General features: G+C 39.2%; 5 protein-coding genes across 7 annotated transcripts; 3 read left to right on the forward strand and 2 right to left on the reverse strand.

Annotated features, from left to right (window-relative positions):
* The first annotated feature begins 1,377 nt into the window (after positions 1 to 1,377).
* LOC129729355 (dynactin subunit 5) lies at positions 1,378 to 2,207 on the forward strand. The gene is made up of 2 exons (XM_055687878.1): positions 1,378 to 1,837; positions 1,895 to 2,207. Exons 1-2 carry the CDS (start codon positions 1,490 to 1,492, stop codon positions 2,108 to 2,110), a joined length of 564 nt encoding a protein of 187 aa, XP_055543853.1. The 5' UTR covers positions 1,378 to 1,489; the 3' UTR covers positions 2,111 to 2,207.
* Positions 2,208 to 2,209: 2 nt separating this feature from the next.
* LOC129729356 (translation machinery-associated protein 7 homolog) lies at positions 2,210 to 2,845 on the reverse strand. Of its 2 annotated transcripts, none has more exons than XM_055687879.1 (2): positions 2,689 to 2,845; positions 2,210 to 2,631 (listed from the first exon to the last, which is right to left on the reverse strand). In XM_055687879.1, exon 2 carries the CDS (start codon positions 2,624 to 2,626, stop codon positions 2,432 to 2,434), a length of 195 nt encoding a protein of 64 aa, XP_055543854.1. In that variant the 5' UTR covers positions 2,627 to 2,631; positions 2,689 to 2,845; the 3' UTR covers positions 2,210 to 2,431. The 2 variants fall into 2 exon arrangements, with proteins under 2 accessions (XP_055543854.1, XP_055543855.1); XM_055687880.1 differs by having other exon boundaries at positions 2,210 to 2,634; positions 2,689 to 2,834.
* Positions 2,846 to 5,372: 2,527 nt separating this feature from the next.
* Positions 5,373 to 7,012, forward strand: LOC129727765 (zinc finger protein 180-like). Of its 2 annotated transcripts, none has more exons than XM_055685908.1 (2): positions 5,373 to 5,629; positions 5,684 to 7,012. In XM_055685908.1, the coding sequence occupies exons 1-2, from the start codon at positions 5,453 to 5,455 to the stop codon at positions 6,941 to 6,943; spliced, it is 1,437 nt and encodes a 478-aa protein (XP_055541883.1). In that variant the 5' UTR covers positions 5,373 to 5,452; the 3' UTR covers positions 6,944 to 7,012. The 2 variants fall into 2 exon arrangements, with proteins under 2 accessions (XP_055541883.1, XP_055541884.1); XM_055685909.1 differs by having other exon boundaries at positions 5,373 to 5,623.
* On the reverse strand, positions 7,010 to 8,172 carry LOC129727766 (DNA-directed RNA polymerases I and III subunit RPAC1). Its single transcript, XM_055685910.1, has one exon. The coding sequence runs from the start codon at positions 8,018 to 8,020 to the stop codon at positions 7,025 to 7,027; it is 996 nt and encodes a 331-aa protein (XP_055541885.1). The 5' UTR covers positions 8,021 to 8,172; the 3' UTR covers positions 7,010 to 7,024.
* Positions 8,173 to 9,920: 1,748 nt separating this feature from the next.
* Positions 9,921 to 15,825, forward strand: LOC129731082 (leucine-rich PPR motif-containing protein, mitochondrial). The gene is made up of 5 exons (XM_055690832.1): positions 9,921 to 10,113; positions 10,238 to 10,419; positions 11,716 to 12,061; positions 12,124 to 13,969; positions 14,038 to 15,825. Exons 1-5 carry the CDS (start codon positions 9,977 to 9,979, stop codon positions 15,670 to 15,672), a joined length of 4,146 nt encoding a protein of 1,381 aa, XP_055546807.1. The 5' UTR covers positions 9,921 to 9,976; the 3' UTR covers positions 15,673 to 15,825.
* The last annotated feature ends 509 nt before the right edge of the window (positions 15,826 to 16,334 follow it).

Raw genomic sequence — 16,334 nt, forward strand, 5'->3', positions numbered from 1 at the left:
GTTTGAGCCAATCTTCACGTTGAAGTCACCCAAGTGGATTTCAATGTCCCCCTTCGGGATTTTCCCAACCACATTGTTCAGCTGGCAGAAACTCTTGGCTGCATGTGCCCCTGGGAATCTAACTCCTTTTTCTCAAGCAGCATTTTCACCTCGTTTGCCAGAGTGAAAGCAAGACTTGTCCCGATGGTTTCTTGTGTTTGCCAGTATCCGGCCAGCGGACATCGCACAGTTCCAAGATTTCAAGCTTCAGGCGGCTAGCTTTCTGCTGGGCAAGGGTCAGTATGTTCCATGTTCCGATTTGTGTCCGTGCGTTTCATGCTAGAGGTCGTTGCCAAAGATACAGATCGAATTCTTTTTTCATTTTCTGTAAAAGTTCTGTAACTTATTTAAGTTTTCGGGTACAGTAGGTTTTTAATCTTAGGTCCCTATCCCGCTGACACGCTGCCATCTTAAAGTGGGCTGGATCCACCATTCCTCTTATCCTGTTGTCGTAGGCAACCAAAGTTGCGTACCCCAGCCGGCACCACCTGGATGTAGGAATAGGAGTTAGCGAATTTAAACTCGTTTTCTCAAAATATTTGCATGCTAAAATAAATATTTCATCGCGTATGGATTCAGGAGACCTTACCTTGGAAATGTAGAGCTTGAAATCTGACGAACGATTTTCCTATTTGATTTTTTATGAAAATACGTAGTTTTGTGATTTTGTACTGAAATAATTTAGAAACTCCAAAATTCACTCTTACATACCATTATCCATCTTCCTGACATGATTTGATACATGGAGCAACCCAACGAACAATTTTGTTGAATAACGGCTTGTTTAGCTATAGCTCAGCTGAAATCCACTGAATAATAGCTTATTGGGCTGTGAATCAACAAAGTTGTTTGTTGGAAATTGATACGTATGTAAATTCGCAGTGTTTGCTCAATCTGTTTGAAAAATTAGAAGAAAAACACAGATATATTTGCGTCTCACGAAAACGGGAAGGGGTGGCATCTTTACTAAATCTTAGAGCAACTATTCCTCTTGAATAAAATTCCAAGTTTTCCCAAATCGACCGTTCCAAAGCTGAGAACGAGCATTTTCAAAAAACAAGTTCCGTCCCGGGTCTTTACGGGTTAAATAAGTAAATAAGTATCGGTGTTTTTTTTTTTTTTTTGAACTGCAAATCACATACAACGTGTTTTCCATAGGTTATTATTTTGGGCAATTGAACAAAATGTACATGGTCGGTTCTCTAAATTCATTTTTACATATATCGAATTGCCACCCTAATATATATCTTTTGTATTGAAAAAATGGTCACCCTGACTACAAATTAAATTCTGATAACAGATAGCATGCTTCAAAATTTCTGGCATCGCTGCCTGAAACTTCAATACTTATAAAAACAAACAATATAACTACCGTTTTTACTGTCCAAAAACGTCCGAAATCTTAGCTAAACAGTTTTTCTTAGTCATATAAGTATTTCTCTAATTTGATATGGATGTTTTGAACACATATTATAACAAAGATGAATACGTTGAGACGGCATCTGGGAACAAAGTCAGTCGACAGACCATTCTTTGCGGCTCGCAAAACATTGTTCTGCACGGCAAAGTGATTGTCCAAAGTGGAGCCATCATTCGGGGCGACTTGGCTGCTGTTCGCACAGGCCGATACTGTGTAATTTCAAAGGGCTCGGTAGTACGGCCACCATACAAGCAGTTTAGCAAAGGAGTGGCATTTTTTCCTCTTCAAATTGGAGATCATGTTTTTATTGGAGAAGGTGCAATCGTGTCAGCTGCTTCCATAGGATCCTACGTTTATATAGGAAAGAACGCAGTTGTGGTAAGTGAGATACATTAAAATAAAAAAGGAAACATATTCTATGCAAAACTTTTTCAGGGACGACGATGTGTATTGAAGGATAACTGCGTCATTGAAGACGGAGCCATTCTTCCTCCGGAAACAACTGTGGCTAGTTATATGCGCTACACAGCTGAGGGCAAAATCGAAGGCGGGCAGGGCAATCCAGATTTTGTCCCTCATGCAATGCAGGATTTAATGGTAGAATACACCAAGTCTTATTATGAACATTTCATTCCGGCTAGCGGAGCATGAAATCAATCAGTGTAAATTAAGCAAGCGAAAGTATTTATATATTACTTTTATTTATTAAACGGATCTTATTGCAGCAGATGGCTGTAAAAACAAACTATGTATTATGTATACCAGTTTTATTTCATTCCTTAAGATATTACAATACAAACAAATATAGCGTGACAATGGAATTAATCGGAGATTCCATTTAACTGATTTTACCAAAGGTTCTTAAGTTTGTTCAATAGCTAACCTCGAAAAACTTTGTGGCAGTTCAGCTGAGGAAGCGTGCAGGTTAAATTGCATACACCTTGTCACGATGTTGGTGCTGCCGGAACGGTGTTATTTTTTTCCAGACTTTTTAATACCACCGCCAACTAAGGGCCCTCCTTTAGCAGCCTTTTGCTTAGCAGCTTCCATTGCTTTCTGTTGTTCCTTTTGCTTCTGCTTAAAAGCCATGTCTTCGTCGTCCATATCCTTCGAGTCTTTCTTTGGCTGTTTTAACGGTTTTTTCTTACCTCCTTCTCGCCCGGACATGTTATCTGCTTTCAAACAGTGAACATTAGACGTATATTTTCTTCTATCGCATACTTACTTACCACAATTTAAATGAAATGGAGAATTATTCAATTACGTTTAATGCTCGAAAAGCTCGAATCCTCAAATCCAAAAGCCAAATTAAACACCATGTGATTTGACAGTTCCAACAGAGTTGCCAAATTTATAAAAAAATAACATTTTTACAGAAAAGTGTCTTGAAATAATACTCAGTAAAAAGTTAGTACGTTCATTTCAAGTACATATTTTTGCGATTAACTGGATGTTTCAAATTACACTTCATATTACAGCGATTTTGCATAGATTTTGAGTTGATCTATAAGTTGTAACAAAAAGATTTGTAATATAATGGCGGTCGCTATAATGGATGTTTAAAATATGTGAACCTCTCTGCGTACATCAGCTTTGGGGTTTATAATACCGAATTTCTTTATTCCAGCTCACCTCGTTTTGACCTAGAGCCAACCTGGTCGAGTTAAATCGTCAATGCAAATACAACCAGGCCTTCGAAAAGACGCCATTTTTGTATGACCGAAAAATAACAAGCAAAATATTAGAACCACGGTGGGTTCGCAATGGAAATGGAGCCACAAACATGTCACATACAACCCAGTGCAAAAGCATAGGCGCGTCCAAGGCCTGAATACAACGCAACACAAAAACAAATACGGCTACGTAGGCAACGCATTAGAAAAACTGAAAAATATTGTTCGGATGAAATGTCTGTGAGGCAGAGCTACAATTTATTAAGTTCGAACATTTTGTGAAACATCACAATTTCAAACCGAAACATTAAAGATTTTGATTGCTGAAATTCTGTACAAATCTGTATTAAAAATTAAAATTCTGTGTGATTTCTGTATTCTGTATCATTTCGTATCGTGGTCAAAAAATCTGTAGAATACAGAAAAATCTGTATACTTGGCAGACTTGATATAAGCCGGGGAAAATCTATCATTCCGGCAAATAGTTTTTGTACCGTTTGTTGCCAAGAACTATAGACCGTCGCACGGTGACGTCATGCATCTGAGTTTGACAGATACTGGTAACTTTGTTTACCTTCGGGCGATGCAGTTTTGTTCTTGATTTTACCGGTTCATCAATTTTAAATTGAATAGCATTTCCACTACGCACACGATTGTTCCGCTAGAAAAAGTCACAAAAACCAAATCGTAAAAAAAGTTACCCCTATCTGTCAAAAATGTTAGGTTGAAAAGATTTTGTGCGATGCCCGAAAAATATAACATAAAAACCCATTAAAGTTGCTGTAATTCTACATAGTTATACCATAATTTAACCACGTTTTTCACTGTAAATACATCAATTGGGTTGTTTAGCTATATCAGTTTTTTTATATCATCTGAAAGATTTGCATTTTCTGAGTAAAACGTGATTTAAAAAAATTGTCGTTGTCCTTCGCTTTTCAAATCAAGATTTAAAACTGCTAGAAATCTGCTCGAAATCGCTACAATGACAGTTCGCCCATATACCAACTGTCATTGTAGCGATTTGGAGCGAACTTTAATTCTTCATTTAAAAACCGAAGGATAATGATATAGAGTTTTGAAAAATCATGTTTTGCTCAGAAAATTACACTGTTTCAGATTATATATAGAAATCGGAAATCCGTGAATAGCTAAACAACCCAATTTTACATTAAATATCATTGTCCGGAACAATAAAAAGCATTGTTTTTGTCAGTTTTACAATAAAAGAGGAAGGTTGTTATGAATCTTAACAGCATTTTTTCAGGCATTTTCCCCTTACATTTAGAAGTCACTGATAATGTTTTTCATAGTAGAATTATTGTAGGTGGTAGATGCGAAACGAAAAACGTTATTAAAACATGGTAATGACAAAAATCCTTTCCGTTTACTGTTCTCACCGCAGGATACATCGTAAATTTTTTTCGGGTGGACTACAGTACTGTTTTTCGCTTATCATGATAAGCGGATATCGTTTTTGGAAATTCTTCACAAAGTATACAGTTTTGAAAAATTACACCGGTGATGCTTTGTTAAATATCACTGAACCAGTTTATAGGTTTATGCTGGATTACATATATTAACGTCGCAGCACTAAATCGAAATCACGACTTTCGGCCATATTGGAAAAAAATTGCCAGTGAGAAGGTTTGTTTATAAACAACTAGGGCATAAAAATTATCGCATCTCATAATACCAAATTATATATATGATAATGCTACATACCTTGCTACCAATGTTCATTAATTTAAGAAAAAATTTCCAACCTTAAACACCTGAATTTGCGGTATTCAATTGCTTAGTTAGTAAAGATATATCAACAAACACGAAAAAGTTATTCGTTGTTGCATAGTGATGCTTCGTCTCCAACCACCCAAAGTGAAAAACCGCTTCCTCACCCCGCGCCTACTTTTTTATCAAACTGTTACACCATGTTCTACTCATCATAATTTATATCACGCTCAATTACAACACTTTTATTCCACTCCTAACATTATCACTTTGTTTATTTACGTTAAAAGTACGCATATTTGGATATTTTTATTTTTCTGTGCGGGTGGATCTGAATGCTAAATCTCTTCAATTTGATAAACCATGTCATGAGCAAAAGCAAAATAGACATAACAATTTTTCATCGTGTTTTTTTTATTATTATCTGAGTAAAGTTAACTCAGCATATAAAAATTTTTCTTTAGCGTGTACGTATCAAACAAAACAAAGGTTAAATGCATTATCAACAATTAAACAAAACCAAAATAGTATTATCGTTATTATTATCCAGACTGCGTGAATCACACAGCAGTCGAGAGCAGTGGCGGGTATGAAACACAGGCTTCAAGCCAAAAACAAGAAACTTCAGCAACAACATAGCAGTGAAATGGATTTCTCAACCCGTTGCCGTGGTTGTTTATCTAATAACGAAGAATCTTTGCGTTCACCGGACGATTCAGTAGAAGCTCTGAAGCTACTTCAGGAATGCGTGCGATTATCGGTAACGGTAATAAGTACAAGTAAAGTACAAGTTCTCTTAGTTCAATATAATTTTTTTCAGATTAATGCTCAACCGAATTTTCCAAAGAAAATCTGTATATCTTGTCACGAAAAATGCCTGTCGTGGAAACAGTTTCAACGGCAGTGTTTGGAAACTGACCGATTACTGAATTTCAACGTTTACGGCGAACCAGAAAACTCCCAACTTGACATCGAGAATATTTCGGAACACAAAACAGATGATGTTTTGAGTGGAAAATGCCTTTTTAATGATAAAGAATACCTCGTAATTCATTCAAGAATGGAAGATCAGCGTAATGAAACTCCCCGCTATCTTGAGCAGGAAATCGAAATTGAATTTGAAATTGAGGATAATGTACAAGCAAAAGATTGCGAAAACAAGCAAATATTAGCGACATTTTACTCTTCTGAAAATGATGAACCAACATTGCCTACTCGAGTTTCGATAGAAAATAATACCGTAGAAGAAGTTTCAGTAGTCCAAGTAAAAACAACAGCGCATAATAGCAAAAACAATGAGCTATATTGTGAACAATGCATGATGCGATTTCGAAGTTCAGACCGGTATCAAGCACATCTTCGTCACCATCAAGGGCTTAAGCCCGAGATTTGCAAAGTATGTAACGGAGAGTTTAATACCTCTAGGGCATTGCGGAGTCACATGCTGAGACATACAGACTGTAAAAAGTATTCTTGTCACGATTGCGGACGGACTTACAAATACAGTACATCTCTAACGCTTCACCGTAAAACTCACCGAGATGTGCCTCGATTCGTTTGTGATCTTTGTGGAAAATCGTTCGTGAGAGCTCACGGGTTGAAAAGCCATTTGATTTCACATTCGACAGAAACGCCTTTCGAATGTAGTCATTGCCAGAAAAGGTTCAAAAATGAAATCATGCTACGAAATCACGTTCTCCGGAGACATGACGGAACGAAAAAATTTTCTTGTCCGGATTGTGCAAAGTGCTTCACTACTGGAGCTGAACTACGAATACATTCCCGAAGCCACACTAACCAAAAACCTTACAAATGCTCTCGGTGTGAGAAATGTTACAAAACGCACAGTCACTTAACAGTTCACTTTCGGGCGGCTCATACAACAGAACGACCCTACGCGTGTGACCTTTGCGAACTAAGTTTTGCTCATAGTAAAGTATTAAAACAGCATCGACTAACGCACACCGGTGAGCGCCCGTGGGGTTGTTCTGTTTGCAAGCGAACATTCCGGCAGAATAGCACTTTACAAGGTCATATGAAAACACACAGAAGAAAATCATCCGAGCCAGTAGTCGCGTGACATATCCAAACCGGGGTTGGGGGTTTCGTTTAGGTTTACCTCAATTTAAATCAATAAAAACTCTGATTATCCAACACAATTCTAATTTCCTTTTATTTCGTCAAGGAACAATTTACATTTCTTTTTGAGCACTTTAACCGCCTCCACAAAAATGACATCCGGTTTCAAGGCTCCCAAAGATTCCACTGTGAAAATAAAATGATTCCGAATGCGGCTCATTGTAACAGCATCGGCAATTTGAGGATATCGGAACACATTTCGACTGCAGCTATCATATCTAGCATCCTTCACATACGCGTGCTCACTTTTGTCGATTTCAATCACTCCCGGAGAAAAGCATTTCTGCAACAGCAAAGCATCCCTGCCAAAAACTGGCCGATTGAGACGGATATCTGGTAATAGCCGATAGGAAGCAGTTGCAACCGGTGAAAACTTGGCATGATCTTTACCTATTCCTTTTACACCGAAAAGTTTTATGTCGAATTCGTGACCGGGACGCATTTTGCTTATCAATATATCGTCGTTTATTGGTCCAACATCACTTTCTTTGTATATTGACGCTTGATTACCAATCGGAACCCATTTAATCTGGCCTGAGTAAATGCTGTGATTTTTGTACATGTTGTCATTATTAGTGATTTCTGTAGACTCTTTATTTTTACGGGTGCATTTTACTTTCAGTTCAAATTCCAAAGTGTCCAAGGCGTTTGCTGGATCATTTTCGTTTACCTTGTACTCAAACAGTCTGGGATCGGCATTCAGCGGAATCAAACCAAGTCGATGCGCGAGCACCTCGTCTTGAATGATGGACGTGTTGTTATAAATGTGAACCTTTTCGATGGCCATACTTGGAACCTCACTCAACATTAATCGTCGAAATGCATTAGCAATGGCTGGACTTACACCTATCATGTCAAATTCCAATTCGTCCTCTTCATTTCGTACGATCACTATCTGCAATTGCTGTTTAAAGTGTTCAAAATCCCAAAGTTCATCGGACAATCCATAGTCGTTTGCATCCTGCTTTAGTTTGTGCTCATCCAAATAAATAAGCGGCCTCCCTTGAGAGTGTTCCATTGTCTCCAAGAGAATAACGATTCACAATTAACGGGTTTGACTCTAGAATTACTGAAAGTATTATTAACATTCACCTAAAGAAATTCACGTGTTTCTGTAATTTATAATTCTTTGTGTTTGCCTTATTCGTACTTTCCATCTTGTTTGCTATCCTCCTTTATTCTAAACATTACATATAAGCGCCCCTCGATGTCAGTTACCTTATTGATCCCAATAGAAATTTCGACAGCCGCTGAATTTACTTATTGGCCCTGACACAAGTAAAAGAGATTTCTAAGGCTGTTCGCACCTATACGCGAATTCTCATATGCAATTGTCAATTTATGTGTGAAAACAAAAGCAAAAATATTTCCCTCCTTCACTTTCGTAAGTAAAAACCAAACCAATATCAACAGAGTCGTCAGGGCCAAACCACAGACAAATTACACTAGTGTGGACGTATTCGAGATTAAATAGAAATAGGCTCGTAATATCAGCCGAGATATTCACGTATATACGTACTATAGTTCCAAAGAAAATAACATTGATGCAAGTGATTTTTTAAACGAAATTAGTTTAAGGTGAAACCTCATTAAATCCAAAAATGGCCGACTTCGAGCCACCCCTTCGAAATTTCAAAAGCACAAGACTCGGAAATACTTCACCACAGCAAACATAAAATAGCATTTTCACAGGGAATGCAGTAGAGGCCATCCACATACCACGCGGACAGCCATGGGGGGGGGGGGGCGGTGTTGTGTAATTTCCGCGGTCCATACAAAATTTTTAGAATTTATATGAGCAGTTGTTCCCAGGGAAGGCGGGGGGGGGGTCAAAATTGTTCAAAATATGTCCACGTGGAATGTGGATGGCCCCTTAACTATTTCCGAGTCATGTGCTTTCGAAAATTCGAAGTGGTGTGGTGATTCGAAGTCGGCCATTGTTGGATTCAATGAGGTTTAACCTTAAAAACCTAGGACTCTGTATATTAACACCATCTAAAGCACAGTTCCACGCGAAGGCAGACAGACAGACAGATAGACAGACAGACAGACAGACAGGCAGGCAGACAGACAGGCAGACAGACAGACAGACAGACAGACAGACAGACAGACAGACAGACAGACAGACAGACAGGCAGACAGGCAGACAGACAGACAGACAGACAGACAGACAGACAGACAGACAGACAGGCAGACAGACAGACAGACAGACAGACAGAGCTGCATTTTTATATGTTTAGATCTAAGTCAAGACGCGACAGCTGGCTTCTTATTTTTCTTTTCGTAACGGCCGTCATCCCCGTCGAATTTTTTTTGAACGTTCCATACCGTTGATGCCAGAATGATTATTTTTAACAACTTCTGCAGGTCAATGAAAATAAAACAAATTAAAATTGCAATAAACTGACGAATAATACTCAATTTTTATTTATTATTTTATGTTCAATAAAGCATTCTTCTACTATCAATTTTTTTCTTCCTAAGTTTTTGGTACCCATATTTTTTCTTCCTAAGTTTCTTGGACTTCAACCGAAATAGTAAAAAACGATTAAGCAATGCATTTTTGAAGTTATAACAGTGAAATACATTACTCGGTATTATTATGTACCTTGCATACTTTTGCATCATTATTTATGAACAATTATAATAGCTAAATTATGACTCTCCAGCATCACTGCTTTACAGTGAAAAGTAACCTCGTTGTATTTTCTACGTGACGATTGCGTTATCGGATTCAACCAGCAGCCGGTTCAAATCGGTTGCATGTAACGGTGACCAGCTGTCGCGTCTTGTCTTAGGTTTAGATGATTAATGACTTTCCTTCAATGTGAATGAAATTGAACATATTTTTGAGTTACTTTGTACGATCGTGTACACCATACGCATGTTGTAAAACTGTCAGGTTATCCACGAGTTCTCTTTTGTCTGCCTTCTGCTTTCTGAGTCCTCGTGTTTTAATCTTATAGCACAAACCATGGCATCGATTTTGCGATCCAGCAAATTTGTGCGGTATTTTGCCGGTTTTGCACGGAATATCGTGTTTAACACTGCTCGAGAGACTGAGGGTAGCTTCGTGCAGCAGTCACAATGTTTGTGCAGCAATTCCATCAGGTAAAAGGGACGCTCAAGTTCGATAAAATGTTCCGGTTGCTTTTGTTACGCAATAGCGGATTGCGGTTGCGTTGTTCTTTTGTACTAGAGATGAATGATTGTGTTTTATTTATGTTATCCCCAGCGGATTTGCGACGTCGGCAGCCAGCTCGAGTCAAGGATTGGATCGTTCACTGAAAAGACTTGATGAAGATGTTCGACGTTCGGGGCGTATCTCCCGGCGGGATTTGGAGGATGTTTTGGAAGAGATACGGGTGAACCGCTCGGCGACGAGTGCACAGTCCTTGCTGGTCATTCGCTGTTGCGGTGAGTAATTTTTCTTACATTGTGGCTCAACATGTTTCGTTTCATGGAATATGTGTAGGGTAACAAGGGGCAAGATCGCCATACGGGGCAGAATGGGCATATGTTGTTTCTAGGTTTCTGGCAGTAATTTTGGAACTGTTATAAATTTGAATCATTAACATTAATCTGAAGATGTAATTTTATTCAAAATAACTGAAAAAAAACAAATTCGCTTTTACACAATAAACAATTGTATCATTCATGCACGTCTTGCGTATAAAATTATAGCTCACAAGCGCGAAAAATAAGGGTTTTTGCATGCGTATGTGTCGTTTTGGGCTCGAAAGTTTATTTTCGGTAATCGTTATTGGTATTCAAACAGTTTCAATAAATAATGCAGTGTTTTCAAATGAAACATCATCTAAAAACAGCTCTTTCTCATAAGTGTTTCTCATGGGGCAGAACGGGCACTGCTGGTAGGGGCAAAATTGCCATACCTATGCACGAAAACATAACCTACAAACCAGAAAGTGCTGTCAAGTAAACATCGTGCTAGCAGCAGTTAATAGTAAATTGGTTCGGAATTACAAACGGTTGTCGGGGCGCAAATAATGGTCACAGTCATCATTGGCCACTGCTATAGACGCGGTTATTTCTCATCGAATGTCAGTGAACCGAGCGGCTATTGCACACGGCATTCCACGGCAAACGTTAAGCCGACATTTAAGGCTGCGTCGAACGGATTCGTTTGTTGACAATCATTAAAATAAAGTTACCTAAATTCAAATTTTGTCATGTTTTATTATTTATTTTATGTTTTATGGACCAAAACCTTATTTTTATATGCGGGCAAATTCATAGATAATTTTCAAATTGAAAAAGGCTAGAAAATTATGCTGTTTCGGAGTATAAATAGTGAAACAGGAAAGGAAAACTTTGTTTCGGTACCTACGATTGTACGTTACATTGATACATTGTTTAATGTTTGCTTGAAATCGAAAAATATGAACATGCCCATTATGCCCCATAAATATGCCCAATCTACCCCGTACCGCGACCAGCCTCATACTTTTAAGTCGCTTAGGAAATTATTTATAAATATTTAAATAACCTTTTTCTTTAGTTTCCAATGTAGCAACTCTTGAGTATTTTTCTTACTCTATGTAGTAAAAATGTATTCAGTAGCTTTTTGCTCACTTTGCCCTAACAATTTGATAAGAAGCTTAAGGTGCTCATCTTGCCCCTCGTCCCCCTACAGCAAGTTCTTCATACTGAAGAGAGTTTGTAGTTTCGTTATGAGAAATTTGCGTTTTTCAGGTAATTTAGTACCGGAGGAACTTCCTGAGGTGCGAACAGCACTGGTACAGGAAATTTGGAAAACACTTAACAGCCTGAGTGTTCCCATGGATATATCCCACTATAACGCACTGCTGCGAGTTTATTTGGACAATGAGCATTCCTTCTCACCTACCGAATTTTTGGCTGACCTTAAAGCAAAGGGTGTAGAACCGAATCGAGTGACCTATCAGCGACTAGTTTCTCGCTACTGTCAAGAAGGTGACATCGAAGGAGCTACTAAGATTTTAGAATACATGCGCGAGAAACAGATGCCCGTGAACGAATATGTTTTTAACGCTCTTATCATGGGACATTCGCAAGCGGAGTAAGTGAACTATTATAATTTGGTTCATAAAAAGAATAATCAAGCAAATTGAAAATTTCCAGTGATTTGGAATCGGCTACCGAAATTTTAGCCGTGATGTCACAGGCGGGATTACAACCTTCGGCGGACACATACACTACATTACTGTGCGGTTATGCACGGAAGGGTGATATTGATTACATTAATAAAACATTAGAAACTTGCGAGGAAAAGGAAATCTTCTTGCTGGACAAAGATTTGCTGGATATTATCTACTCACTTGCCACGAATGGTTATGCGGATAAAGTTGACCCACTGGTGGCGAAAATTCGTAAACAAGCAGGATTTAATCAAGACGCGGTCAACGTTATCCTACGGTTGATCAACAAGGGACAAGAAGATGTAAGCTTGAAGCTGCTCAAGATTATGCCAAGAGCAACGCGAAACGATGGTGAGCTGGCCAACACCGGTGGTTTTCTACTCAAGCAGCTAGTAAAAGCTAAAAGGCCCATTGAAAAAGTACTTGCCATTTGCAATGAGTTGCAAAGTTCGGGGTTAAACCCGAATGCATATTTGATTGCACTGGAAACGGCTCTCAAAAATGGCATTGTTGATCTAGCTTATCCATTATTAAAAGCCTTAAATGACCAAAATCAGCCCGTACGCCAACACTACTTCTGGCCTTTACTGTGCTCTAGCGATCAACCTAGACCAGAAGGTGTTCTGAATACCCTGCGAACCATGATAGAAGATTTCGGAATTCTAGCTAGCAGTGAAACTGTCCGAGAATATGCCATCCCGAATTTAGGTCTCAGCAATCACGAAGAAGTGATTCATCTATTGAGAAGTGTAGGAGTGTCACCGGCAGTTGGAAGTTCAGGATGTGCTTACATTGCTCTGGAAAACAACAATTTGAAGGAAGCAGCCAATATTGCCTCGCGCTTCAAAGCGTATTACTCTCCAAGTATTTACCGCAAGCCACTTGTTACTGCTTTGGTCAATACAAACGACTTTGATTCCTATATTCGCTTTTCTCGTCACTTGTATGATAATCTTCTAAGAGCTGGCTCTAGAGAGGAAGTCAGTGATCAAGCAGAAGAAAGTGATAATGTGCCTGGTCCAAATTTCCAGGCTGATGTGCTTGGTTTGATGATCTACGATGTACTAGTCACATTCAAGACGAAACGTATACAAGCGCTTACTAAAGTTCTGACTGGATTCGTAAACCAAGGCCTAACGATTAGTCATTCGCAGGCGGAACGAATTCAAGAAAAATTAGGAGGTGAAATGACCACCGAAATTTCGACTATGTTGAGTCAATTGGCCGCTGGAGAACTCGAGCCCATTCAGATAGAACAAGTAAACTCTAGGGCCAAAACAACTACTTACAGCTTATCAATCCCGCAGCTTGAACGACTAATCAATGATCTACAAGCTCGAGGCGAAAACACAAATTCACTGAAAAACCAACTGATTCGCAGCGCAATACGATCAAATGACATTTCTAAAGCTGAAGAAATACTTACCCGTCTGGAGGAGGAAAACTATGTGGTTCAACCGGGTATTTATGCACAAATCATTGAACTGTACGCTAACAATGACAAGTTGGATGAAGCTTTTGGGCTTTTACGTAAAGTTAAAACCAAACTACCAGACTTTGAACTTGACGAAACAAAAATTATTCGGCTTGCTCAAGCAATACTGAATCAAGATCGCTTTGACGATACATTGAAGTTCCTTGCCGATTATAAACCAGCGGTAGCACGCGATGAAAAATCTGTCGATTTCAATTACAACAGTGCTTGCTGGCGAATGTTGAATTCGTTGGCAGAGAAAGGAAACGTGGATGGCGTTAATAAACTGTTTGACAATTTGCTCGAGAATGGGTACATAACACCGCATAACATATTTTTGGGAGCTCTCATCAAGGTAAACGATGTCGCTGCGCATTTTGAATTTCGAATACCGTTATAATATTGTTTCTTACCAATTTTTAGGTTCACATTGTTCGAGAAGATTTACAGTCGGCTATTACCGTTTTTGAAGATATTTGCCAGAAATATCGTGCCACACCGTGGAAGGCCGAACTAACATGTCGCTTGATCCAGGCAGAGGATGCAACAAATCTTCAACGGCTGACTGATCTCAGCACCGAGGTTCACGGTGAAGTCAACAGTCTGTATGATTTGGTATTTGCATTTGTGGACTGTGGTCGCATTCGGCAAGCAAGAAAAATATTGGAAACACCAGGACTGCGTACTCGATATCAACGTATTCAAAATGCTTGTGAGCGATACCATGTGGAAGGGAAAACGCAAAGCTTAGAAGGCTTGATGGAAGCGACTAAAGATCTCAATCATATTGATCGTTCAGAAATATACCATAAACTACTGAAGAGCTATATCAATGAAAACCAACCAGAAAAGGCTTTAGGTTTGTGGACAAAAATGCAAGAAGAAGATGAGACTCCTTCCGATGCATTTTTAATTGAATTGTCCGGATTCCTCAAAACATCAGGATATGAAGTACCATTCGTAACTCCCAGTGCCGCTGGTGATGTTAAAATATCTAAGAAATCTGAAAAACCGGTAACAAAAAACACCGAAAAAAATCCCCGCAAAGTAGTATCTATGGCGATGAAGGATTTCAAATCTGCTCTTAAAGTCGGAGATCCAGATCTTGTCCTTGCGACTAGCGCCAAACTGCTTCCAAGTGATAAACTCAATCTTACCGAAGAGTCGCTAATCGTAGAGGCACTCATTAATCGAGATCGTTTGAACGAAGCAATTAAGCGGGTTCTTGATATGCTTGCGCAAGAACTCTATCCAATTCCACGAATTTTCAAGTATTTCCTGAATAAATTGGCTGCTACGGGCGATGTGGAAACCTTTGAGCGAATCAGCGCCTTACTTCCCGATAATGTCAAAAAGTTAGTATCCTTTGATAATCGTTTTTGCCACGCTAACCTGACTAGTGGTAATGCTGAGCAATATTTGCTATCGCTGGAAGCTACTATCGATGCAGTCACCAGTAAAGAGGAAGCAGAAAACGTGGCTAAACATTTTCCAATTGGAGGAGCTTCCGGTATACTGATAAACCATCCAGAGTTGCACGACCGGTTTAACAAGCTTGCCGAGCGGTACGTCAAGTGGGAAATTATCACTCCGATCAACGCACTGTGGGCACACTATTTTGTAACTGGAGAAGAAGCAAAGGCAAAGTCTCTGTGGGATAAATATTTGTCCAACAGCTCCAGAGTGATGTTCCAAAAAGTCATCCAACATGCTAGGGAAACCAATGACGCTGCTTTGGTACGCCGTTTGATTGACCAGTTAAAGAATGCTAAAATAACGGAAAGCGGCATCGGTATTATCTATAGTTGCCTAATTGATACTTTGCTTTCAAAGGGACAGAACGAACAGGCTTTAGACGCTCTGAAGGAAGGGTTGCAAACTGTTTGCTTGGAGCACATCAATCGGTCAGCATTACGCAGGCTGAAGGAAGGATTAACGGCCGTTGGGCAAGAATTTCCGTATACGATACCGGATCGAAGTGCAAATAAAGCAGAAGAAACTTCCAGCAGTAGTAGCAGCAGTAGCAGTGACGATGACGTACAAAAAGTAAAAAAATGAACATTCGACGATTGCTAGCAAGATGCATTTGTTGTTTTCTACAATTCACCGGATCGTCAAACTGTATTCTTATCACATTAGGCCATCACTACGCTAATCCTTCACCAAATATAGTGTTTAATAGATAATCAGTGACGTACCCTCAGCTCAGTATCTGATGCATATCGATTTTTCCGAAATTGTTTGTCCAAACTGTCTGTTTCAGCGGTTCCCAATCGTGGGTCGGCAAAGGGGGCCGTGAGGCTCATCTAGACAGGCCGCGAAGCTCTTGGTAAATTTGATAGGTGGAAATTCATTCTAGATGACTCTGTGAAGCGGATTTTCAACTCCTCTGCGTCTTAGGACCAAGACGTGAAACAATTTAGATTTGAAGACGATATGAGACTGAAAAACGTAGCCTCGTACTGCAAAACTTGTATCTAAAATTCTTTTGGGGGGCCGCAGAGCCAAAATGGTTGGGAACCACTGGTCTATTTGAATCCCACTGCTTTAGAGTGAGAAATGAGTATTTTCTGTTCTTACTGACGTGCAAAGTATTTTTTTTGACGTAGGACTACGTCTTATCGCACTATATTGAGATACATTCTGCGGAAACTAAAACCAAGGTGTAACGTTTGAATGAAAGATTTCAAACGGTAATACTGATGTCACCACACGATGAA

This window comes from Wyeomyia smithii, chromosome 3 (assembly GCF_029784165.1).
Source record: "Wyeomyia smithii strain HCP4-BCI-WySm-NY-G18 chromosome 3, ASM2978416v1, whole genome shotgun sequence".
Classification (NCBI taxonomy): Eukaryota; Metazoa; Arthropoda; class Insecta; order Diptera; family Culicidae; genus Wyeomyia; species Wyeomyia smithii.